This window comes from Armigeres subalbatus, chromosome 1, assembly GCF_024139115.2.
Source record: "Armigeres subalbatus isolate Guangzhou_Male chromosome 1, GZ_Asu_2, whole genome shotgun sequence".
NCBI classification, from domain to species: domain Eukaryota; kingdom Metazoa; phylum Arthropoda; class Insecta; order Diptera; family Culicidae; genus Armigeres; species Armigeres subalbatus.
In genome coordinates, this window is record NC_085139.1 from 54,316,061 (window position 1) to 54,340,901 (window position 24,841).

The 24,841-nt window shown below is 40.7% G+C and overlaps 1 protein-coding gene across 3 annotated transcripts in view; it reads right to left on the reverse strand.

Moving 5' to 3' along the window:
- Positions 1-1,226: 1,226 nt before the first annotated feature.
- LOC134225693 (uncharacterized) overlaps positions 1,227-24,841 on the reverse strand; it is a 116,184-nt gene continuing 92,569 nt past the window's right edge. For all 3 annotated transcript variants that reach the window (XM_062705983.1, XM_062705993.1, XM_062706000.1), the window contains 3 exons: positions 16,848-16,938; positions 16,362-16,480; positions 1,227-3,850 (listed from right to left, as the gene is read on the reverse strand). In XM_062705983.1, coding sequence (XP_062561967.1) covers positions 3,702-3,850; positions 16,362-16,480; positions 16,848-16,938 — 359 coding nt within the window. In that variant the 3' untranslated portion in view covers positions 1,227-3,701. The remainder of the gene's footprint in view (positions 3,851-16,361; positions 16,481-16,847; positions 16,939-24,841) is intronic.

Sequence of the window (24,841 nt, forward strand, 5' to 3'; positions counted from 1 at the left end):
CGGATTCGTGGACGATGTCGTCCTTACGATAACCGGAGAGTCGCTGGAACGAGACTGAACTCTATGGTGAAGTGGCAGCAGGTGTGAGACAATGCGGAAAATGGAAGGTAAGGTGATCCCACCGGTTCATCCCCAATGTGCCGACGTGGGTGAACAGAGATCATGGAGAACTTAACTTTTACCTCACGGCTGTTTCCGCCAATATCTCAATTGGTGTAGCCATGCGTCATCGCCATTCTGCCAGGCGTGTATCAACGTAGAGGAGACTCCAGAGCATGTAAAATTCGATTGTCCGAGGTTTGCGATAGCACGTAGAGTAGAGCAATGCCTGCCCTAAAGGCGGCAAAATCACAGAACGAATGTATCACGATGAAGATACGTGAAATGCGGTAAGCACTAGCAGAGTCGTGACGCAAATACTGTTAGAGCTGCAGCGTAGATGGAGTAGGGACCAGCAAATAGGCGTCGGTTCGGAGGAAAATCCAGCGCAGTGAGCAGTGTTTGGCTTCGGGTCGTCGAGGCATCGGTGAACCGGAAGTCTTCTGCCAACCGGAATCATCGGACCGACCTCGACACTCGATCAGTCAACCACCACCGGAGCTGTTGGACCACCTTTGCAACCCAAAGACGAATTCGGCGCAATGCGCGAAAGCGTCATTTGCGATAATTGTCGGTAGTCGGGAGACCATCAGTGCGGAAGTTTCCTTCATCGGAACTGGTGGACCACCCTTGACGTCGAGGAAAGTCAGGAGGATTTGAAGATCGAGACAGTGGAGCCAGCCAGTCGGCGAACTTAGCTTAAGCTAGGGCTAGGGGCCAGAATTTTAGAAGAAGTGCATGAAGACCGATAGTCCTCTACGGACACAAGACCTGGACGATAGCCGTGGAGGACCGTGGAGGACACTTGTGGTGGGCACGTAGCCAGAATATCGGACAATAACCCGGTGAAAATGGTTCTTGACAACGATCTGGTGGGCACAAGAAGACGAGATGCGCAGTAAGCAAGGTGGAATGATCAAGTGGAAGACAATCCGCAGACCTCCGTAGACTGCATGGTTGGCGCCGTGCAGCATGCTGCAATGAATCGAGCTGAGTGGAGACGAGACCACTCCGGCCTTAGTACTGCAGAGACCACTCCGGCCTTAGTCTGAATAGATGATAATAAAAGTACACAAGGATTGTCACCATAGACCATTCAGACAAAACTTATTCGCGCCCCATTATTTATCTATCAATCGCAAATGTTTTTTTTTATCATCAAGTAATCTATGTGTATCAAATGATCATCATCGTCCGTGCTTTGATGTTGTTACTGTAAAAGATTTATCCTATGTGTATCTTCTTGCAAGCGTTTTAAATTGCATCTCGTCGTGACCTAATTTGTTCACTATAAGATTTATGTCTTGTGTAATTTTATGCAAGTGATGTCCTATTCCTACTGATATTTAAAGTTCTAAATTTCATTCCGTTAAATAACTAATTTTTAATTAAATTTACACTGTACGTGATACGGAGCCACTAACTAACTAATAAAAACACTCAACAACGACGTTTCAGAAACTCAACAAACAATGCATATTAATAAATTTATCATTTTTCGGAATCAAATTCTATCGGTTTAATCGTACTGCTTGTTTGCTTGTAATGTTACTATACCGTGATCTAAGAACACTTCCCACGGGATCCAAATTTAAAAGTACTCGCGTTTTTAAGGGCACCCCACTCGATACGGAAGTAACGCACAACTGGCATTTATATTATTTCACGCTTGCTGCGATGCGACGTTACTTCCGTATTAAGTGGTGTATTAAGTTGCACGGAATCCAAATATTAAAGTACTTTTCAAGGGCACACCACTTGAACGAAAGTAACGCACAACTGTCATTTTTATTATTTCACGCATGCTGCGACGCAGCAAAACTAAATCAATAAAAATGACAGTGAGTTGTGAGTTGCTTCCTTATTGAGCAGTATGCCCTTGAAAACGCGAGTACTTTTAAATTTGGATTCCGTGAGGAGTGTCCTTAACATTTCTTATTATATTAAACAATTAATATCTATCAACGAATTTGACAACACAAGAAATATTGACAGATATAATACAAAATTCCATTAGATGCCACAAACGGTAAACGAAAACGATTGTTTAACTTGCTTTTTACGGTAAACTTCTGTAACTTCAAGGAAATGTGCATCATTTCGAACTACTGAAATTTCAACCATAGTTTTGGTGAAAAATTCAGAAGAGCTTCCTTAGGCAAAAAATGAAAGGAATTTTACAAATGATGGGAATTCCTAACAATTTTGCCCAAAGAAAATTTCACTTCATAAAAAAAACTAAAACTTAATACGATTGTTTGAAAAAAAACATTTGAATTACATGAAAAGAGGAGCAGAACGCAATGTCTGAACCAAATGCACAGTCATATTAATATTGAGGCGTTCTCCTAAATGCGGAGAGGTTCCACCTCTTCTCTAGAGCACGTTTCACAGGCAGTTCATTTACTGTCAAAATAGTCAGTGTTGTCAAAATAATTGATTCGTTATCAAATTGTTTGTTCGGAAAATAGTCATATATCAAAATGCATCAAATTGTATCTGCTTTGGCATTCATCTAGAAACTATTGTTCTTCTATTGCTCTACGGGTAAAATGCAATGAATAGATATTTGCATCGTTATATGCGATAACAAATTGGCATAAACAAGTTATAGTTCCTAACCAACTTATGCTATTCAATTTATTTCAAACTATCAATCAAACTGAAATCGACACAATAACTTTGCTTTTCTTTTCTAACTTACGACTCTCCTTCTTTTGAGTCTGTCCTAATCTAGAACGAATTGAACGTTTCCTTTTTGTGTGACACTCCGCATTCCAATACTGCATTCAATTGCTTATGAGGCCTCTGAAGCGAAGAAGGTTTTAAAAAAATGTTGATTTGTATATTCTTTCCAAGAGTCGGGTAAACGGGTATGACATTTTTTGTGTGGGATGGACTCTCTAAAAGGGGATCCGAAAAGGGGTGGGGTGGGATATTGGTTTTTCTGTTTCACTATCATCTCTACAATATGTACCGTGGGAGCATAAATTCAATGTGTGCCGGGGGATTTGTTTTTGATTTCGATAAATTTATATCTACTGCGTTATCGTTTAATGCATTCCGATTGGACTGTGCTTCAGACTCGATAGTGCAAAAGCGCGCTTTTGATGTGATTTACTAAAATAATGATAATTTATTAATGTCCCCATCATCGCTTCATTTATTTAATTTTTTTATAATCGTTCAATCGAGTGCAACTGAACGTTTATCTCATTTTTATCCGCTTTTAATTGATTTCATTGCATAGCTATTTGGTTACCCTACAAATTGATTTAAGTAATTACTCTTAATTGGTTTCAATTGGTTAATTTGTTGATGTCTTTACCCTCTATAAATGTATTAAAGCTTTTCATGTTCACATTGTGTTTGTTGTTGTTTTTTTTGCAATCCAATTAATTTGCTTATCGCTTTAGACGTGTGTCTTTTATAAGATTTTTTTTCTCAATTTCTATATCTAAAAGAGTAGTAAAAATAGTTGACTAGTTTCAAACGTTCCTTGTATGATAAAGTTGTTGCATTGTGATGAAAGAACTAGAAGTTACCTGCTGCGCGGGGATGGTCGAAGTGTTGGTGGTTCATTAAACCATCCCAAAGAAAATTCAAGGAGTTTTGTTTTTCTGTGCCCGGGATCGCTTCTTGTAACCACCCATCTGTTTCAGAAGCTGGGAGTTCTCGTCGTCGTTGTCGCCTCGTTGCTCCCACAACCGCAGCCTTCGAGGAATGTAGAGTAACCCTACGAGGGTCATTGCTAGATATAGGAATGAGAAGAAAAAACGCAACTTTTTTATTAATTTAGAATAGCTTTGCGACAGCAAAAGGAATATTACTCAAGCGTGTTGTAGAATACCAATATTTGTTTGATAAAATCCGCAGTTTTAATGCTTTTTTACGTTTAGCATTTTGCATTTTCGTATACTGATAAAAAATATACGAATTTCAATTTATTTATTGCCATCACCCCACTTCTAAGGATCAAACAGAAAAAAAAATAAAAATGATAGCTGAAGGCAACATGTTTCATTCGGTCGTGATGTCCCGTTTCCAGAAACAAACCTGGACCTACCAGGCGAGGCAAATGGACATCACAATTTGTGAGGCAGACGCTCCACTAAAGCACGCAAAGCCGTTATCACTAACTTGCTCAATCAATATAGCCACACAGGTTCATTCGTGGCCAAATAGTCAAGAAACATCCCGTTGGCCTAGCTGGCTCTTTTAAAAGGCCGGATTCCAGGATAGTATAAATACTAAACTCGATCTATGAAAACCCATCATTTTCTGTTTGGGTTAGACAGAGGAAGGGCTAAGAGTGAAATCAGTAGTTTCAAATTTTCGAACACTATTCTTGTTTGAGTTTGAGGCAAAATAGAACAAGGTCGCTGGTTTTCAAGCAGGTTCTATTCATGTTTAATTTTTTTCAATAAAATTAAATCATTATGTTGAGGCTGTAAAGGAAGGCGCCGTATTTGCAAAGTAGATTGATCCGCAGACAAAATGAAGCATTCATACACCAAAACAATTGAAAAATATTTGAATCTCGTGATTCATCCGTGGTTCAAATGTGCAGAAAATATAAATAAACGGTATAACAGCTATAAGCTTCTATAAACTATAAAACTAACTTTTTTAACTGTTAATGAAAATAAGCGTAACTCATAAGATATATGGGAAATAGACCTGAAAACTAACGGAATTCATGGCTCGCCATAAATTTGCCTGAAATTTCATTTTCCGTGAAGCTTCTCAATTCAAATTAAGTTCATACATCAAGCTTCCTACGAACTTTTTTGGCTATTAGAGGCTTCCAATCGCCTTTAAAGTAGGATTCCACGCCTCTTGAAAAGCTGTTTTCGGGCTATTAAAAAATAGGCTTCTAAACATCTTGAAAGGAAGCCTCTGAGCCGCTTGAAAGTATGTTTCCAAGCCTCTTGGGAAAATAATTTCGAGGCCCTTGAAGAGAGGCTTCCGGGCCTCTTGAAAGGAGGCTTCCGGGCCTCTTGAAAGGAGGCTTCCGGGCCTCTTGAAAGGAGGCTTCCGGGCCTCTTGAAAGGAGGCTTCCGAGCCTCTTGAAAGGAGGCTTCTGAGCCTCTTGAAAGGAGGCTTCTGAGCCTCTTGAAAGGAGGCTTCTGAGCCTCTTGAAAGGAGGCTTTCGATCCTCTTGAAAGGAAGCTTCCAAGCCTCTTGAAAGGGAGGCTTCCGAGCCTCTTGAAAGGAGGCTTCTGAGCCTCTTGAAAGGAGGCTTCCAGGCCTCTTGAAGGAGGCTTCCTGAGCCTCTTGAAAGGAGGCTTCCAGGCCTCTTGAAAGGAGGCTTCTGAGCCTCTTGAAAGGAGGCTTCCAGCCTCTTGAAAGGAGGCTTCCGAGCCTCTTGAAAGGAGGCTTCTGAGCCTCTTGAAAGGAGGCTTCCAGGCCTCTTGAAAGGAGGCTTCTGAGCCTCTTGAAAGGAGGCTTCCGGGCCTCTTGAAAGGAGGCTTCCTGAGCCTCTTGAAAGGAGGCTTCGGGCCTCTTGAAAGGAGGCCCGGGCCTCTTGAAAGGAGGCTTCCGGGCCTCTTGAAAGGAGGCTTCCGGGCCTCTTGAAAGGAGGCTTCCGGGCTTCTTGAAAGGAGGCTTCCTGGCCTCTTGAAAGGAGGCTTCCGGGCCTCTTGAAAGGAGGCTTCCGGGCCTCTTGAAAGGAGGCTTCCGGGCCTCTCGAAAGGAGGCTTCCTGGCCTCTTGAAAGGAGGCTTCCGGGCCTCTTGAAAGGAGGCTTCGGGCCTCTTGAAAGGAGGCTTCCTGGCCTCTTGAAAGGAGGCTTCCTGGCCTCTTGAAAGGAGGCTTCCGGGCCTCTTGAAAGGAGGCTTCCGGGCCTCTTGAAAGGAGGCTTCGGGCCTCTTGAAAGGAGGCTTCGGGCCTCTTGAAAGGAGGCTTCCGGGCCTCTTGAAAGGAGGCTTCCGGGCCTCTTGAAAGGAGGCTTCCGGGCCTATTGAAAGGAGGCTTCCTGGGCTCGTGAACGGCGGCTTCCTGGCCTCTTGAAAGGGGGCTTCCGGGCCTCTTGAGAGGAGGCTTCCTGGCCTCTTGAAAGGAGGCTTCCTGGCCTCTTGAAAGGAGGCTTCCGGGCCTCTTGAAAGGAGGCTTCCGGGCCTCTTGAAAGGAGGCTTCCGGGCCTCTTGAAAGGAGGCTTCTGGCCTCTTGAAAGGAGGCTTCCTGGCCTCTTGAAAGGAGGCTTCCGGGCCTCTTGAAAGGAGGCTTCCGGGCCTCTTGAAAGGAGGCTTCGGGCCTCTTGAAAGGAGGCTTCCGGGCCTCTTGAAAGGAGGCTTCCGGGCCTCTTGAAAGGAGGCTTCTGGCCTCTTGAAAGGAGGCTTCTGGCCTCTTGAAAGGAGGCTTCCGGGCCTCTTGAAAGGAGGCTTCTGGCCTCTTGAAAGGAGGCTTCCGGGCCTCTTGAAAGGAGGCTTTCCGGCCTCTTGAAAGGAGGCCTTCGGGCCCCTTGAAAGGAGGCCTCCCGGGCCCCTTAAAAGAAGCCTTCCGGGCCCCTGGAAAGGAGGCTTCGGAGCCTCTTGAAAGGAGGCTTCCGGGCCTCTTGAAAGGAGGCTTCCGGGCCTCTTGAAAGGAGGCTTCCGGGCCTCTTGAAAGGAGGCTTCCGGGCCTCTTGAAAGGAGGCTTCCGGGCCTCTTGAAAGGAGGCTTCCGGGCCTCTTGAAAGGAGGCTTCCGGGCCTCTTGAAAGGAGGCTTCCGGGCCTCTTGAAAGGAGGCTTCCGGGCCTCTTGAAAGGAGGCTTCCGGGCCTCTTGAAAGGAGGCTTCCGGGCCTCTGGAAAGGAGGCTCCGCCTCTTGAAAGGAGGGCCTGGGCCTCCTGAAAGGAGCCTTCCTGGCCTCTTGAAAGGAGGCTTCCGGGCCTCTTGAAAGGAGGCTTCCGGGCCTCTTGAAAGGAGGCTTCCGGGCCTCTTGAAAGGAGGCTTCCGGGCCTCTTGAAAGGAGGCTTCCGGGCCTCTTGAAAGGAGGCTTCCGGGCCTCTTGAAAGGAGGCTTCCGGGCCTCTTGAAAGGAGGCTTCCAGGCCTCTTGAAAGGAGGCTTCTGGCCTCTTGAAAGGAGGCTTCCGGGCCTCTTGAAAGGAGGCTTCCGGGCCTCTTGAAAGGAGGCTTCCGGGCCTCTTGAAAGGAGGCTTCAGGGCCTCTTGAAAGGAGGCTTCCGGGCCTCTTGAAAGGAGGCTTCCGGGCCTCTTGAAAGGAGGCTTCCGGGCCTCTTGAAAGGAGGCTTCCGGGCCTCTTGAAAGGAGGCTTCCGGGCCTCTTGAAAGGAGGCTTCCGGGCGTCTTGAAAGGAGGCTTCCGGGCCTCTTGAAAGGAGGCTTCCGGGCGTCTTGAAAGGAGGCTTCCGGGCCTCTTGAAAGGAGGCTTCCGGGCCTCTTGAAAGGAGGCTTCCAGGCCTCTTGAAAGGAGGCTTCCGGGCCTCTTGAAATGAGGCTTCCTGGCCTCTTGAAAGGAGGCTTCCGGGCCTCTTGAAAGGAGGCTTCCGGTGATTTCCCCCAGAAGAAGGCTGCCAAACACATTCGAAACGACGGGCATTTAAAACATTATTGTTTGAACAATTTTGAGACTGTAAAGTCGTATCCCATCACATCAAAAATAAATTTTTTTGCTGATTTGTTTGCTGGGGCACGGCTGTGCGAATCTCGGTAAAAGTTCAACATTTTGCTGAGATCCCGGTAAAAAACGAACAGTGGGTAATGTCTGTGACATAACCGCTAAGTGGACGTAGGACTTGACTTGACCATACCTTTAAGATACATAATATGTTCAAATTTCTCACATCAACTATTTTGGATAAATAATCGGCGTTGCATACCATTCCTTGGCAAAATCTTCTCATCAAACCGACACAGAAATCAAATCTACCTCGAACAAGAATCATCAAAAACAATTCAGGAAGTATCTGTCCGGTCTCGGAATATTAACCTCGACAGTAGCAACCTTCCCACTGAAGGACTTCCTGAAATAAGCCACAAGTTGGCCCAGCAGGGGATGTAGGGCCTCCTAATCCGTGCGATAGCGACTGAAGGAGAACATTATTTTTAACTCTCAGAGCCTTGAAAAAGGCTGTTTGCTTCGGCTAAGTGCAAAAAGTAAGAAAACGATCTTTTCAAATAACCGCGAATTTCTAGTGGTGGTATAAAAAAGACTGAATGCTCTGCGAGCGAATGCACTTTTCTTTTATACCTTATTTTGAATCTTCTCTGCTTCCCAATTGGTGGGCCAATCTAACGAGCCTGGAAAAACAAAGAGACGCAATACTCCTACCTTTAACAACCTTGTGCTCGATTGGAACAACCGATTTGACAGCAAATGCGCTGTTCCAATTTTGACACTTCATCTCTTTGTTATGAGTGCAGCCTCTTTAGGCCAATCAGCCAGTGTCTTGTATCCCGCTTCTTTGTCAGCCAAAGCGTCATCATCATCCACGCGTTCGAGAAGGGCTTCTTCTTTTTTACGCTTGTTGCTCGCTGCTGGCGCCTATTTCCTAACGGGACTTTTCGCTTGATACAGGCCAATAAGCCGGGCAAGCGAGCTTAGAATTGCAGTTCAGATGAGAAGTACGTGTTCTTTTCTGAGACAACATTGTTTTTTTGTAATTCGTAATTGTAATTGTAATGGAATGTAATGGAAGATGGAAGGAAACACCCGGACATGGGATTTCGGGTGATAAGATTTAGAATTGGTAACATGGGACGATCATTCAGTCACGTTCGCTTTGTGTACGGTCAGTATCAAACAATGTTTATCTACACTATAGATAGTGGAATATATAGATGAGCGAAGATAAATCCTCTGTCTCCAAACGAACTGTCAAACGTGTCTCCAAACGAGCATGACGTCACGATTTCAATGGAAACGTTAAGGGCTGTGACGTCATAGGCGCGTGTGCACGGGCAAAAAAATCGACTCAGCCATGCTTTCGCTCATCTATAGATTCTACTATCTATAATCTACACTAAATTAATGATTTTGTGTGTGTTACTTCTACGTGAAGTTAAACGATTTACAATGATATGAAAATGCTAATATCATCTTCCAAACTTGGACGTACATGTTCATGATAGCATTAGAGGCGATAGTATCAGCTTCCACACTGATATTCTTTCCTCCCTTCATACGGGAGCTTGGCAGAAGGAAGGTCGTGATATGTGCCATCACAAATATTGCCCTCCGCTCGCTTTCAAATCGACTTCTATAAAAACATTCTTCATGCCTACCGTATCCTAACGGAACTATCAATTCTATACTTTCGCCTCTAATGCTATCATGAACATGTACGTCCAAGTTTGGAAGATGATATTAGCATTTTCATATCAATGTTTATCTAGATATTTCTTGATCAATGCCAAAAAATCCAACATTTGATGAAAAATCGATTGATAGTTTATTAATGTTTGAACTGTTATCGGTGTTTTTTTTAAATCCAAATATCCAAATATTATGTGAAAGATTTGGACATCTTATGTTTTTTTAGGCATGGTCAAGCGAAGTCCTTCGTCCACTGTTAGTTTTAACGCTATTTATGAAAATTACGCATAAAATTTTGGATTTGGCACCCAAGTACAATTTCTATCCCGAAGGGTATCGAAAGCTTTGATATTGATCTCTATTATTGGCTCTCTGAAGAACCGTTTGTTTTTTGGACATACATGCTGCATCATGTGGCTTTTCTTCAGCCTGTCTCGGCTCATCACCGATGCCGGCCGGTCTCGGCTCGACTCTGCTGCTGCTGCCGGTATCTGCTCAGCATTGCTGCTTTGTCGGGTCTGTAGGGTGGACTGCTGCTGTACTGGCTAGGTTTTGGCTGATGATGGTGGCTTCGATGGTGTCGAGCCGAAAAAGCGGTCGGTGCAGACTTCATTCCCTGCTAAAAGGTGTGAGTGCTGTTCAATCGATGATGCGGTTGCTTCGCTTGTCCCGGTCAGAATGAAAGGAAAAAATCGCGTTGCGCTATTTTATGGCTTCTCGGCAGACCCAGCGGCTGCTTATTCGCTGGTGTCTGCACCAATGAGAACGTTGTAATGGAATGATGCAAGAATTATGCGGTACCCATATTTATAGGTTCCCTTGATTTCAATGTTTTTCATTGAAAACAGTTTCATGCCTATTGAAACAAGTTTTTCGGGTCTTATCAAGCATGGACATGAAAGGCATACTTGAAATCTGTCGATTAAGGGGCTTACCGCGGAAATTCGTCCATTGAGACGAACGCTATTAACGTTTAAAATCTTTCAACACAGCGTAACGCGGTCGATTTGAATATTTTGGAATGACACCCGGTATAGTAAAGAGAGACGTAAGTCCTACGTCAAAAAATAAGTGTGTAGTCTATCCAAAGATTGTGTACGGGTTGAATTGTGTCCGATCACGAATGCTTGACGGGGAAACTGTCGGTATCTTAACCTCGACAGCGACACCTTCCCTCTAAAGGATGCCTGGAATGAGCCACCCAGTTGGCTCGGTTAGGAATGTGGACTGTATCAACGCCCTTCGGCTGAAGGGCCTCCAAATCCGTACGATAGCGACTAATGAAAATTATCCTTTACCTCGTCTTGGGCTTCTTTTTTCTCGCTGCTGGCGTACAGTAACGGTTCTTTTCGCTCGGCACACACCAGCAAGCCAATTGGAATGGGCAAGGTGTGCGAATCTATTAACACACACTGAAGGCATTTTACTCAAACTCCACATTTCCCTTCTTCTCTCATTTAAAACGCAAAAAAATCTTCTAGCATAGGATGCAATGCTTGTTTTTCTCCTGGGTTATTTAAATAAGACGAAGGTGAACATCGGTTGCAATTGAGTAACCGGTTAACTCTATTGGAAACTGCACATACTCAACATCATGGTTTTAATACCAAAACAATGATTCAGAGTGTGGGTTCTCAAACTGTGCGTCGCGAAAGATAAAAAGTGATTCATACTTTCGTTGGATGATTAGAGAACAACAAATTTACGAAGCCAATGGCCTTCTTTTGTTTGCCAAATGCAATGACAATTTCTTCCAAAAAAACATTCCAAATCTTACCCAAATGCAATCCAAAATTAAGCGGTGTTGTACTTCATTACTAATAAGATTTAAGAACAACCTAATACAGGTATACCTCGATTATATGGACCCTCGATTATATGGACCCTCGATTATATGGACAATTTTTCTCGCCCAATTTTTTTTCGTGATTTGGGTTTCTGAAAAGCTATTGAATATTCTATGTCATATTTTACATTGATTCTATATTTATTAGGGTAAATTGGGGCAGATAAAGGCCAGTAAGTCATGTTTTCGAACTTAGATATGAAATCCCACATTGAATCATATGTTCGGCTGACTGGATTAATTCACCATTTTCACGTTGGAAATTTCGTTGTACTTATATATTGCATAATCAATAGCACCTCGGCCACGTTCTTACAAATCTCTGCTATATGAAAACGAGAAGTGAATTGTCAGTCTGACAGTTGAGAAGCAAGTGATGAAATAAGGTTGCCGTATTTAACTGTTCGATCTTTGCTTTAAACCTTTTTCTGCTTTTGGGGCATGGAATTACGTGTAGAAGGGCAGATGACGCATTAACATCCAACAAATTCGACCCACGGATTTTGTTAGCAGTATGTCCAGGAAACTGGAAGAGTTTATTTCAATGTGCGCTAATTTCTTTTTTGATGAACTTGATTATTATTTGAACTGTAAAAACTGAAAAATCTACAAGAAGTCTTTATATTTAAATAAGTGTTGTCGAATATCCCTCGGCCGCATTCATATTTGTTCACCACAAGCTTGCGGATTATACTGATGCTTAAGGGCAGGAAAAGAAACTGAATATCCGGAATGTGAGTGTTGCTGTTTAACCGTTCAGCAAGCGAGTGATCCTTAAACGCTCATGCAGGATCACTTGGCCCGATTTAGAATTGGAACTAGGTCAATTTTTCTTCAGTCGTTTCAGGTTTAAAAAATTAAGGGTTCTGTAGAAAAGTTGACCTCCAACGAGTCAAAGAATTAAATGAGACAATAAAACGAACCACAATTTTTGACAGGAAGGGTCAATTGGCACTGGTAGATGGATAGGATCCTTTATTTACATTCATAAAAATTAATCCCTATCAAACGCAACTTGCAAGTTGCAAGCAGATCGGTTGAAGATAAGTGTCAGAAAAAGAGGCTGATTCTAAGCGTTCATATTGGCCATATTTTCTGAGCCCATAGCCCATTTTTTTTTCTTCTCGTACACTCAGTGTTTGCTTTGTTGCTAAAACAGGTAGGCACTGTAGTTAGAATTCCTACAAAAGTATATTATTGTGTACATTTTAGCCTGGCAAACTCTCCATCACTAACGTAATCGTAGAATGGTGTGCAAGTTTGCGACTGGAAAAAGGTTACGTTCTTACAAAAGCTCATCATCTGCTGAGTTGTCATAAATAGGTCAAAACATGCGAATTGGACTGCAGGAAAATAAATGGATATTTTTTAGTGTATTAAGACTTATTTTCATCGTATAACATAAATTCTGAGAAAAAAAAAATTTGCTTCGATTATATGGAAAATTCGATTATCCAGCTTTCCACGCTCGGTAATGGCGGCTTATCGGTGTGTAAAAATCAATTGGTCACTGTACTGTTTGACACTAGCTGGAGGAAAGCCCATGAGCGAGGGGAAGGGAAAAAAGGTCTTTTCGACAGTGAGTTTTCCTCCAGCTAGTGTCAAACAGTACAGCAACCGATTGATTTTTACACTCCGACAAGCCGCCATTACCGAGCGTGGAAAGCTGGATATGGACTTTTTTGCATCGAAAAAGTCCATATAATCGAGGTATAGCTGTAAAGATAAGAAAATCCATGATAATCCAAATCAAATCCAATGCAAATTCAATCCAAATGTAATTTGAATCCAATTTCCAATCCAATCCAATCCGAATCCAAATCCAATCCAAATCCAAATCCAATCCAATCCAAATCTAATCAAAAACCAATTTAAATCCAATCCAATCCAAATCTAATCCAAATCCAATCCAAATCCAATCTAAATCCAATCCAAATCTAAACCACAAACCATTTCGACCGATCTTCCAGACGCGCATTATAATTTTGCGAACCATAAACCAATTTCTTACGGTCTTTCAGGCGAGGATGTGATGTTCTTCAAACCACAAACAATTTTTCGACGGTCTTCGAGACGCGTCTTGTGATTTAGCAAACCACACACCATTTTCCGACGGTCTGCGAGACGCGTCTTGTGATTTAGCAAACCATAAACCATTTTCCGACGGTCTTCGAGACGCGTCTTGTGACTTAGCAAACCACAAACCATTTTCCGACGGTCTTCGAGACGTGTTTTGTGATTTAGCAAACCACAAACCATTTTCCGATGGTCTTCGAGACGCGTTTCATGATTTAGCAAACCACAAACCATTTTCCGACGGTCTTCGAGACGCGTCTTGTGATTTAGCAAACGACAAACCATTTTCCGACGGTCTTCGAGACGAGTTTTGTGGTTTAGCGAACCACAAACCAATTTCCGACGGTCTTCAAGACGCGTCTTGTGATTTAGCAAACGACAAACCATTTTCCAACGGTCTTCGAGACGCGTTTTGTGATTTAGCAAACCACAAACCATTTTCCGACGGTCTTCGAGACGCGTCTTGTGATTTAGCAAACCACAAACCATTTTCCGACGGTCTTCGAGACGCGTCTTGTGATTTAGCAAACCACAAACCATTTTCCGAAAGTCTTCGAGACGCGTTTTGTGGTTTAGCGAACCACAAACCAATTTCCGACGGTCTTCAAGACGCCTCTTGTGATTTAGCAAACCTCAAACCATTTTCCGACGGTCTGCGAGACGCGTCTTGTGATATTGCAAACTGAAATATATTACTCGTCACAATTTAACCACTTGAATTCAACTCACCTCATAAAATTAGCGACGGGATCCAAAAATAGACTGGCAGGATCGTCAAAATGTGTGACCCCAAATGGCCGGAACGAAGTTATGATAGCGACTTTGCGTAGATGCGTGTGCACGCCGCGGAGGTCTGACTGGAAGGGCCAAAGTCATGGCTTGCTGCTTGCCGATTGACACGCTGATGTGAGAATCTATTAACACACGCTGAAACGCATTGTATTCAAACTCCACAAAGTACATTCCTTTTTTTTTCAACGAAATTTTATTTTGAAAAGTTTGTATTGTTTACCTCCGAAAACACCAAGTATTCATTAGGAAATTCTAATTTCCGAGTTTTGTTCAGACAAATGGCATTTTTAAGTGATTTTTATTGATGTAACATGCTTTTTAGGAAATCATTGTAAGTTACCAATATATGGCCTAAGCATACAATTCATCAGCTACGTTGATCAACGTTTTACCCACACACTATGTCCATTTCACCCGCATATTTATAAATCAAGATTTTTTCATCCTGATTTGCATTGCAAAAAATATCACCAAATCCGATTGTTATTCACTAAATTGACTTCAAGCCATCGTAGTGCTCCTATTTAAGATATACGTAAGTGGTTCAGTTCCCCAATATTACAACGTTTTCCTTGTGAAAACGACGCGATTCCTTAGCATGTTCATATTATCCCCAGTCCCCCTACGTATTTCCTCTGGTCATGGATTCAAACACTTAATACTGGACTCAGAAATGACCACGCTTCTCCATCAACTTCATCCAGATAAAATAGAAGTACAGTATCAGTATCAACGAGAAAGTTGAGTCGGGAGAGTTTTCTCCCCTGCTTCCACATCACTCCGACTGCCTACCGGAAAAGGCAACGTGGGCGAAACGCAGGAAGCCTAGAGAAACAAGGAATGCTTGTAAGAAATGGCACAAATTGAAATAACTGCAATAATAATGGCATAGTTTTGTGTGCAAAAGTTCTACCCGCCTTGCATCTACTCTCGCAAAAGACCGAAAACGAATGAATGCAGCTTTTCGCTGCTTCTCGTAGCCTACTGCAGCAATGGCTTCCTTCGCTTCGCAGTAGAGCAGACGGACAAGTTTAATAATCCAAGCAGAGGGAAAAGAACACTAAAACAAGGAGTCAAAACAGGTGGAAGGGAAAACAAGAGGATTATTAATTTTCAGTGCTTTAGGACCATTTTGGTTTGATAATGCTCTTTGCTTTGTTTCTCGTAACTACTACCTGTGCATAACGGAATATAATTGTTCGGTTTCCCTGATTGCAGTTCAAACTTTTTGCCGAAACTCGAAACTGCTCATTAACTGAATGCATATTGAATGGCTCCGTAATTGCTGTTGAAAATTCGAACGTTAAAATTACAAAAAGGGCGAAGCAGAAAAAAAATCCCCGAAAAATTTATTGCTTTTGAACATGTTCCAATGAACGCGAGCCCACAGCAAATATATCACGGCACGAGGCAATTCCGAGCTGGATCCGGTCCAATTCCAGATGGAAATGGCCACGGCGTGAAACATTATTTCGTCTGGAACCCTTTCGCCAAGTGCACCATCTGAGTGGATTTCGGTTGACCCACACGAGCCGCCCACCAGATCAGTCAGTTTGTGTGGGGATGAGTGAGAGAAAAAAATATATGGATTATAAATTTCAAATGCCCTTCGGGCGACCATTGCCGCCATGAGTTGATGTCATCGCGTTGGCGAGAACAGTCTGACTGAGCTACAGCCGTGCCTAGAAGAACTGGGGCAGAGTGGTGACTCTTCGAACGGAAGTCGGAAAAATCTGTAAAGGTTCTTCATAATGTGGTGAAGCTTGTTCAGTAGATTGTTTTTACAAGGAGAATAATATGCCCTCCCCGTTGCATAATTTATTGGATGAAAACCCCATCTGCGGATCTAACACGTATGGCTTTTGACTCGAATGATGAGTTGTTCAAAAACATATTTTCAAAATCAATAATATCCTCAAATCCATTAGCAATATTTGTTTACTCTAAATATCAGTTTTATAATAATAATAATTTTAGTATCATTCGCATCTAATGTGGCCTGCGGCCACGCTGCATCGTTCCATTTTGTAGAAAAACGATTAGTGGGCCAGACTAGTTGTTCTCTACCGGAAAATATAATGGGGGTAATTAAACAAATGAAGTTTCCTAGATTGGGCTGCAGTATGTTCGTTCGCATCGAAATCGACAATTAAGTTACCAACATATAATTTCAGATAGAGAGCAGTTCGGTATAATGCTATTAGTTTTCGAAAAGCTGTTCTCGCTCGAGATCGCAACGAGCAACGATGTGCTAACCTTTTTTATATCAAATAAAAAGCTCATAGTCGTACTCACAATTAAGTATGCACGGAAAGATGACGTAAAAGTTAAGCGTCGTCGAGCGGAAGTACAAGGCCTCGGTCATGTAGAGTATCATGGTGATGGCCAGCGAGCAGCCACCCATGCTGACGACTCTGCAAATAAAGAAAGAAAAATATTGTGAGAAAAGTTAAGCAAATCCGAACCGGGATGAGAGCCATATCGAGCGATAACAAGCACCGCATCATCCTCCTCGGCGCTGGGAAAATGGTTTAATGAGATGGTCGATTTTGTTGGACTGCGTGGGTCGAGAGGAAATTTACAGCTGTTAAACGTTGTGGAAAGCTAGGATGAGTTTGCAATGTGCCAACCGGAAATGAAAAAAAAAGCCGAGATGGATTTTCTTTTTCGCAGTTGAAGAAATTGATGAAAAATAGATCGAATGAATTGATAAATTGCGGATGAACAGTACGATGAGAAGTGAAGGTGAAAAGGAAAGAAATCAAAAGCGACCATACTTACGGTTTGTAGTGGATGTAGAGGGTACAGTGCACCAGGGCTACGGCTTTCAGTATACAATAGATCCCCAGTATCCGAGAGATGGTATAATCGCCTGGAAGGAAAAAAGAATGATGACGATTTGAAAATTTCTGGCGATTGTATCTCAAATTGGAAACGTAACAGTTCGTAATATTTATATTTTATCAAATACTGGCATCCATTGTGACTCAATTTCTTTATATTTGTACAGCATCTATGAATGTTCTACGTTAGCTATGAAAATAATTCGGTTTATCTTAAGGCAAATGAATATTTTTATTTCTCAGTGGTTGACTGATTTGAAAAGTGGAGATTTTTTTTGTTCATTTTTTTAAACAATCGAAATTATTTCATTATGATGATGATGATACTACCATCTATTGTAGCAAGACACCGATAGCACTGGCCATATCTGATTATACTATTGTTTGTATTTCATCAAACTCCTGTATTAAGGGCTGGGGTAGCTCCATAAGCAGAGACACTTACGCGAATCCCCGGTATGAATAGAGAATCTCCTTCCAGAAGAAAGTTAATACAGAGTGTCTGCAAATTATCCGTACAGATTTTGATAGGGGAGCGTCCACAAATTACGTAACGCTTTGAGGGGGGAGGGGGGTTGGCCAAAGTGTGACGATCCATACAAAATTTTTAGACGTTTCATACAAAAAGTGTGACATAGGGGGAGGGGGGGGTTGAAAATGCCCAATTTTTGCGTTACGTAATTAATTGATCTTCCCTAGTTTGCTTCTACAAATGGTCGGGGTTCAGCCAAATCACACCAAGCGCCAACAAAAAATTACCCATTTTTCTGCTCAAACTTTCGTTTAGCAGATTTAGTTGGTCTCAAATCGTATCGGTTATCCCTCAATCCCATAATTGAAGATATCCTATTGCAAATGTACGCTTAAATTGAAATGAAACTAATTCCGTTATCTTAACAAAATATCACAGGTCAGTCGAAAAACCGCTTGGTGCACTTTGGCTGAACCCCGACCAAATTAAAAACAGACAATAATGGACTGAATCGGTAACTATATGGGCATAACAACTCAGCAGGCTGTAACAGATGTATATTCTGAGAACACTGAGCGTCATTCCATGTATAAAAAAACATTCTTTGTGAATGCTTTTTTTTCGGTTTTCCGAACAAAAAGGAATTGCCTTCCTACTCACCCGATTTGGATTGAATTTATCATTCGGTATAGTCTATCTTGAAATCAACAGCCATCAAAACACCGAAAATATTATCGAGATATTTGAAATCATATCACAATCATCAAAAATGTGTGAAAATTATCTGTAAAGAAACGTGCGGCCATCGTGATTTTTTCCCAACACGATCGAAGGCGTACAACTCAGTATACAGGGGTCATTTTAAAGTGAACAAATTCAGCTTGGTTTATGTAGTCCTATTATTATAACATGCAATGCATGCTGGTTCTGTAATTTATTCCAAAAAATATTTAAAAACCTGTCTTGTTGTACGGATAATTTGCAGACACCCTCTATATACATACAAGAATAGCCGAAAATTTCGGTGGACCCAGTAAATCATTTGTCCGGGAAATTGTTTGGAGTAATTGATCATTTAGCCAAAAATGCTGTTGACAAATAGCGATAGTTTGGCAGAAAGGACCATTTGGCCAAAAAAGTCGACATTTTTGACCATGGTCTTTGGTTCGAATTGTCTTTTACCAAAGGCATTTTCAGACAAATCACTTATTTGAAAAGTCTTTTTCTGCAAAATGAGCATTTTTCCCAAACGGCGTTTTACGATCAAATGGTGTGTTGTGGCGCAACGGCTTTCTCGGCCAAATTACCAGTTCAGCCGTATGTCCTGTTAGACTGTATGTCGCCTTCGGCCAACTGTCCAGCCAAACCTTTTTCGACATAATAAGCATGTCGGCCAAATGGAATTCATCACGATAACTTTCAACTTAACGTGTTATTCGGTCAAGTGGCATTCGAACAAATGGCTTTTCGCCGAATGACCTTCTGCCAAACGACGAAAAAGGCTGTTCCGAAAATGTATTTCAGCAAGGTCATTTGGTCAAAAAAATCGTTTAGCCGTATAGATCATGCCGAAAATGCCGTTTGTCCAAATCATTGTTTAGCAAAGAAAGCTATTTGTCTAAAAACAGCCGTCGTTCGCCCAAACTGATCCTTTGGTCAAAAAAATGGTTTAACCATATAGGTAATTTGGCAGTAAGGGGTAGTACACATATTACGTAAGCACTTATGGAAGAGGGGGGTGGGGGTCTGTCATTTTCTTTCGCACCATATAAATATATAATCATTTGTATGGAAAAAAATCTTACATGGGGGGGAGGGGGGTTGGGGTCGAAAATCCCAGGAAAATTGCTTACGTAATAAGTGTACGAACCCTAAGGCCAGATTTTGGAGGGGTCCAGGGGGGTTCTGTCCCCGGGCTCCCACAAAACCTTGTGTACAAGTTTCCAAGTTGCTTACACATTTTAGTACACTTGGGGGTCCCAAATACGCCCCGGGCCCCCACTCCGCTTAATCTGGCCCTGCTTGGCCGAATTGGTCGTTTGGTAGAATGGGTCATTTAGCCAAAAATGTAATTTAGCCGAATGAGTTGATATTTTCAGTCATATTACCCGTTGAGAAAATAACCGTTCGATCGTTTAACCAATCGTTTTCAGTCGATTGGCACATTCTGCCTGTTAGGGCAAACGGATTTTTGGTCAAAATTACTAGTTCGGCTAAACGTTGTATACGGCTGTATGGCATTGAGCCAAATGATTTGAACAATTTCCCGGAGAACTACAAATAAGTTTCTTCCAAATATCGACAAAAAAATGTTTAAACTCTGAACGGTTGTAAAAATCTAAAAAATATCCCATAAATTTTTAAAATAATTTTGGAGGAAAGTTCGGAAACTTCCCCGTGGAAATTCCGAAGAATGTTTAGTTCTGAGCAATTGCCAATTGAAATCTAGAAAAATATAGTTGATTTTCGTAGAATATCCTCAAGTTCATTACTGTTCATTACTGTTATTTAAATAAAGTGCTACGAATAATGGATAACATAAACAATTTTTCCCATGACAACTTGAACGATTTTAATGATTCAGTTTCTGTTGTCGAATTCAACTTCCTGCGTATTTTTCAATGGAATGTTAGAGGGATGAACGATCTCTCAAAATTTGATACTGTTCTGGAAGTACTCGATCAATGTAAACTATCAATTGATGTAATCATTATAGGTGAAACTTGGGTAAAAAGCGATAATATTGGATTGTACAACATTCCAGGCTTTACTGCTATATTTTCATGCCGAGGAACTTCAAGTGGTGGCTTAGTCATGTATATGAGGACAAATATTAAATTTTCTGTGGTGCGTAACTTTCATGTCGACGCATTCCATCATATCCACGTTGAGCTATCAATTAATGGACATTCACATAATGTGCATGGTTTTTACCGCCCTCCATCATTTGATGTAAACTAGGTATTTCATGAATGAATTAGAAAAATGTCTTGATAGTAACCGAAATCATCCTTGTTTTTTTGTTGGTGACATCAACATACCTGTTAATGTCACAAATAACAATGTGGTTGTGAAATACAAATCTTTACTCGAATCACCAAACAAACACCATTCCCACTAGGCCAATCAGCTCGAACATCTTCGATCATTTTGTTTGCCGAATAGATTATACCATCAATATACGATACGATACAATCATGAATGACGTAAGTGATCACTGTATAATACTTACATCGATTGCATTACACGAGCCAAGAGAAAGAATGACCCTAACCAAAACTATCGTGGACCATCGTAAGTTTGCCACTGATTTCAAAATATTCGTGGGAAATGTTGGTGAAATTGAAGATGTTAATACTTGTCTGTCCAACATAGTATCTACTTATAAGTCATTATTATTGAAACACTCAAAAACTATAACAAAAAATGTCTGTGTCAAAAATAACTATTGTCCATGGATGAGCTTCAATCTATGGCATTTAATAAAACTGAAAAATAACTATATAAAAAGAGTTAGGAGGCACCCCAATGATCAGAACATCAAAGGATTACTTAAGCATATATCCGTCAAAGTGACCACACTAAAAAAACAATGCAAAAGAACATATTATGAAAACCTATTGAGTAATACTTCTCATTCGAAACTGTGGAAACATATAAACAACATTTTTGGTAAATCCACTAAACATAATACAATAACACTGGTCGAAAATGGTGTTAAACTTGACAATAATCAACAAACCTGTGAAATATTCAACAATTATTTTTCGAACATAGGACAACAATTTGCTGATAGCATTAATGTCGATCCTGCTATGAATGCGTTAACAAACCTACAACACGTATCTAGCTCCATTTTTCTAAGCCCAGCTTCAATTAACGAAGTTACATTGTTAATAAACAGTCTAGAACGAAATAAAAGTCCGGGTCCCGATGGAATTACTGTTGATGTTATTAAAAACAATTCAGAACAATTTTCTAGAATTTTACCCGACTCGTTCAACAAAATCTTGGAATCTGGAACATATCCATCATGTTTAAAAATTGCTAGAGTTGTACCTATATTTAAAGAAGGAGATAGATTTAATGTTAACAACTATCGTCCCATTTCCACGCTTTCCATATTCAATAAGATATTAGAAAAATTACTTTTGAACCGCATTTTACCGTTTTTGAATCAAAATAACGTGTTATACAATTACCAATACCGGTTTCGGCAAGGCAGCAGTACAGCCAGGGCAGTCTCTGAATTACTCGATGATATTATAAAAGGAATTGATTGTAAACAACTAGATGGCGCACTATTCCTAGACCCTCGTAAGGCGTTTGATACACTAAACCATACAATATTACTCAGGGAATTAGATAAATATGGTATTCGAGGCGTTGCAAATCGAGTTATAAAAAGTTATTTAGAAGATAGACTACAGTTTGTATCTATTGAGGATTCACAAAGTTCCCTTAAACCCATCAAAGTTGGTGTACCGCAAGGTAGCAAAATAGGCCCTCTTCTATTCCTCTTATATGTGAACGACATAAGCAGGCTTAAACTGAAAGGATTTCCGCGTCTCTTTGCTGACGATACTGCTTTATTCTACCCAAACCATGTTGCAAATACAATAGTAAATGACATGTCGGATGACTTGACCATTTTATCCAAATATTTCGAATCAAACCTTCTACCGTTAAACATATCCAAAACAAAATTCATGATTTTTCACTCTTTTCGTAAAAAGGTAGACCTACACAACCAAGTTTCGTTCAACTCTTGTTGCATAGAAAAAGTAAAAACATTCAAGTATTTAGGTTTAATTCTGGATTCCACATTATGTTCGAATGATCACATAAAATATGTTGAAAAAAAAGTTTCATCTCTCTGCGGAATACTACGTAGGGTTAGTTATTTCGTCTCACGTGATATTCTTTTAAAGTTCTATTTTGCTCATATTCACTCCATCATTAGCTACGTAATTCTAACTTGGGATCATGCATCCAAATCATCGCTTAAAAAGCTCCAAACTCTACAAAACAAGTGTTTGAAAACTATATTTAATAAACCTTTCCTTTTCCCCACTTTGCTACTTTATTCTGATACATTACATAATATACTTCCTATTCGCAGTATTTGCAAATTACAAACGATCGTTTTTGTACATGACACGTTGCACAACTCGCGTTTCCACCATACCATTGATATGTATGCCACCAGTTACTCACAGCTACAGTATACAGTACAAGACGTGCTTATAACCTACAATTAAGTAGAGCAGCCACAACACTTGGTCAAAGGAGAATTTCAGTTATTGGTCCTAAGCTGTTCAACAATTTACCAGAGCAGTTGAAGCAAATCAACAATCGTGAAAATTTTAAATCTCAGGTCAAACAACTCATGAAATCAAATCTACACGACATTCTTGGTTAATTTATTTTTTTCACATCGGCTACCAGAAACATGTTAATCTTGATTTGTTCTTTTGTTTACAGTAATTTAATAATTCATTAAATATTTTTGTTTGTTATTAACACCCATAAAAATTATTAGTTTATTATTATTTGTTTAAAAATATATTTCTTTATTTCATTATTTTAGCTTTTGGCTATATCAATCAATGTGTCCCTTAAACGGAACTTCATTCCACTGGGACATTACATAGATTCGCCTATTAGTATACAAACTTGCTATAAATAATTATTTGATCTCAGCTTATAAATATAAATTTGTTATTTTTTTGCTGCACAGAATAAGCTGAGATAGTTGCGTCCATTACCAGGGAGCTCCTGGTGAGCTCTTTGGTGTGGAGGATAGTGGCGGGTTATTGAAAAAAAAAAATAAATAAAAAAATAAGTTTCCCTCATAAAGTCAAAACATGTTTATTTGGAAATTACAAACAATTTCCCTTGGTAATTCTAAAAAACTTCCTCCGGAAATTTCAAATAATTTACCGTGGATTTTCCGATGAAAATCAGATGATTACCTATTCCAATAGTGCTCAGTATTTTGTATGTTTTTTTCCTTCATTTGCTTCTCACACAATCAAAATAAGCTATAATCATACAAGTTAGTACTTGGCCCACGGAGTAATTTTAACACCAATATCTGTTTTAATACCATTAGCTTATAGATCTATTTATGAGCTTTCGACCAAGTACTAAATTGTATGATAAAAGCTAGCTTTTATTGTGTGAGAAGCAAATAAAAAAAGGAAAACTCCCAAAGTACAGAGCATTACTGCTTTTCAGTTAATGTCTTGAAATCATCCCGAAAAAATTCAAAACAAATTCGGGACTTGAGACTTTCAGCTGCAAGAAGATATCTTTGCAGCACTCAAAGCTTCATTGTGCATTCAATTATACTCATCACATCTATGCTATGAACATAGTTGCTTGAAATGACGAAAACGCTAGTGTCGTGGCTGTAGATCACAAGTTCTGGACTCAAGGACGGTTTGCAAGACCCAGGATATCTCAAAACCATCTTCTCATGTCTCCTGATCTTCTGGAATATGCTATGGATATATTTGAATGCATAACCAAGTTTCTAGTGATGAGAAAAGCTAGTGTAGTGGCTGTAGATCGCAAGTTCTGAATTCAAGGACGGTTTGGAAAACCCAAAATATCCCAAAACCGTCTGACCATGTCTCTGGATCTTCACGAATATGTTATGAACATAGTTGAGTATTGTACCGCTCCTAAAAAAGAGTACTACTACGCTTATTTTTAGTCGCAACGAAAAGTAAACGCCAGATAGTCGCCTAAGAAATGCATACCTTTGATTCCTATTTTTGAAAATGTTGTCGCAACGTGATGGATTCTGGCGGTGGACGCTTTGATATCACGTACTATTTGTATCGTGGCTGTAGATCGCCGAGTTCTGGCCTCAAGGACATTTTGGATGATCTAGCACTCCCCCAAAAAAATTTTTTTCAACTTGTTTTGTCATTTTTCCGGTAATACCGCTTAGAACAATTTGGGCCTGAAAGGTTTAATTTTAAATCAAATGTAGCCTTAAACAAAACATCCAGAAGTGAAACCACAACCCTTAGAATAATGGCAATGGTGACTAGATTTGATATCGAATTGTAATTGCTTCTTCTTCTTCTTCTTCTTCTTATTGGCATTACATCCCCACACTAGGACAGAGCCGCCTCGCAGCTTAGTGTTCATTAAGCACTTCCACAGTAATTTACTGCGAGGTTTCTAAGCCAGGTTACCATTTTTGCATTCGTATATCATGAGGCTAACACGATGATACTTTTATGCCCAGGGAAGTCGTGACAATTTCCAATCTGAAAATTGCCTAGAACGACACCGGGAATCGAACCCAGCCACCCTCAGCATGGTCTTGCTTTGTAGCCGCGCGTCTTACCGCACGGCTTAGGTGTTGGTAAATACCTAATTGAGTTCGATACTTTTGAAAGAATATTTGTTGTGTAAGGATGTTATGTAAAACTCACGTTGGC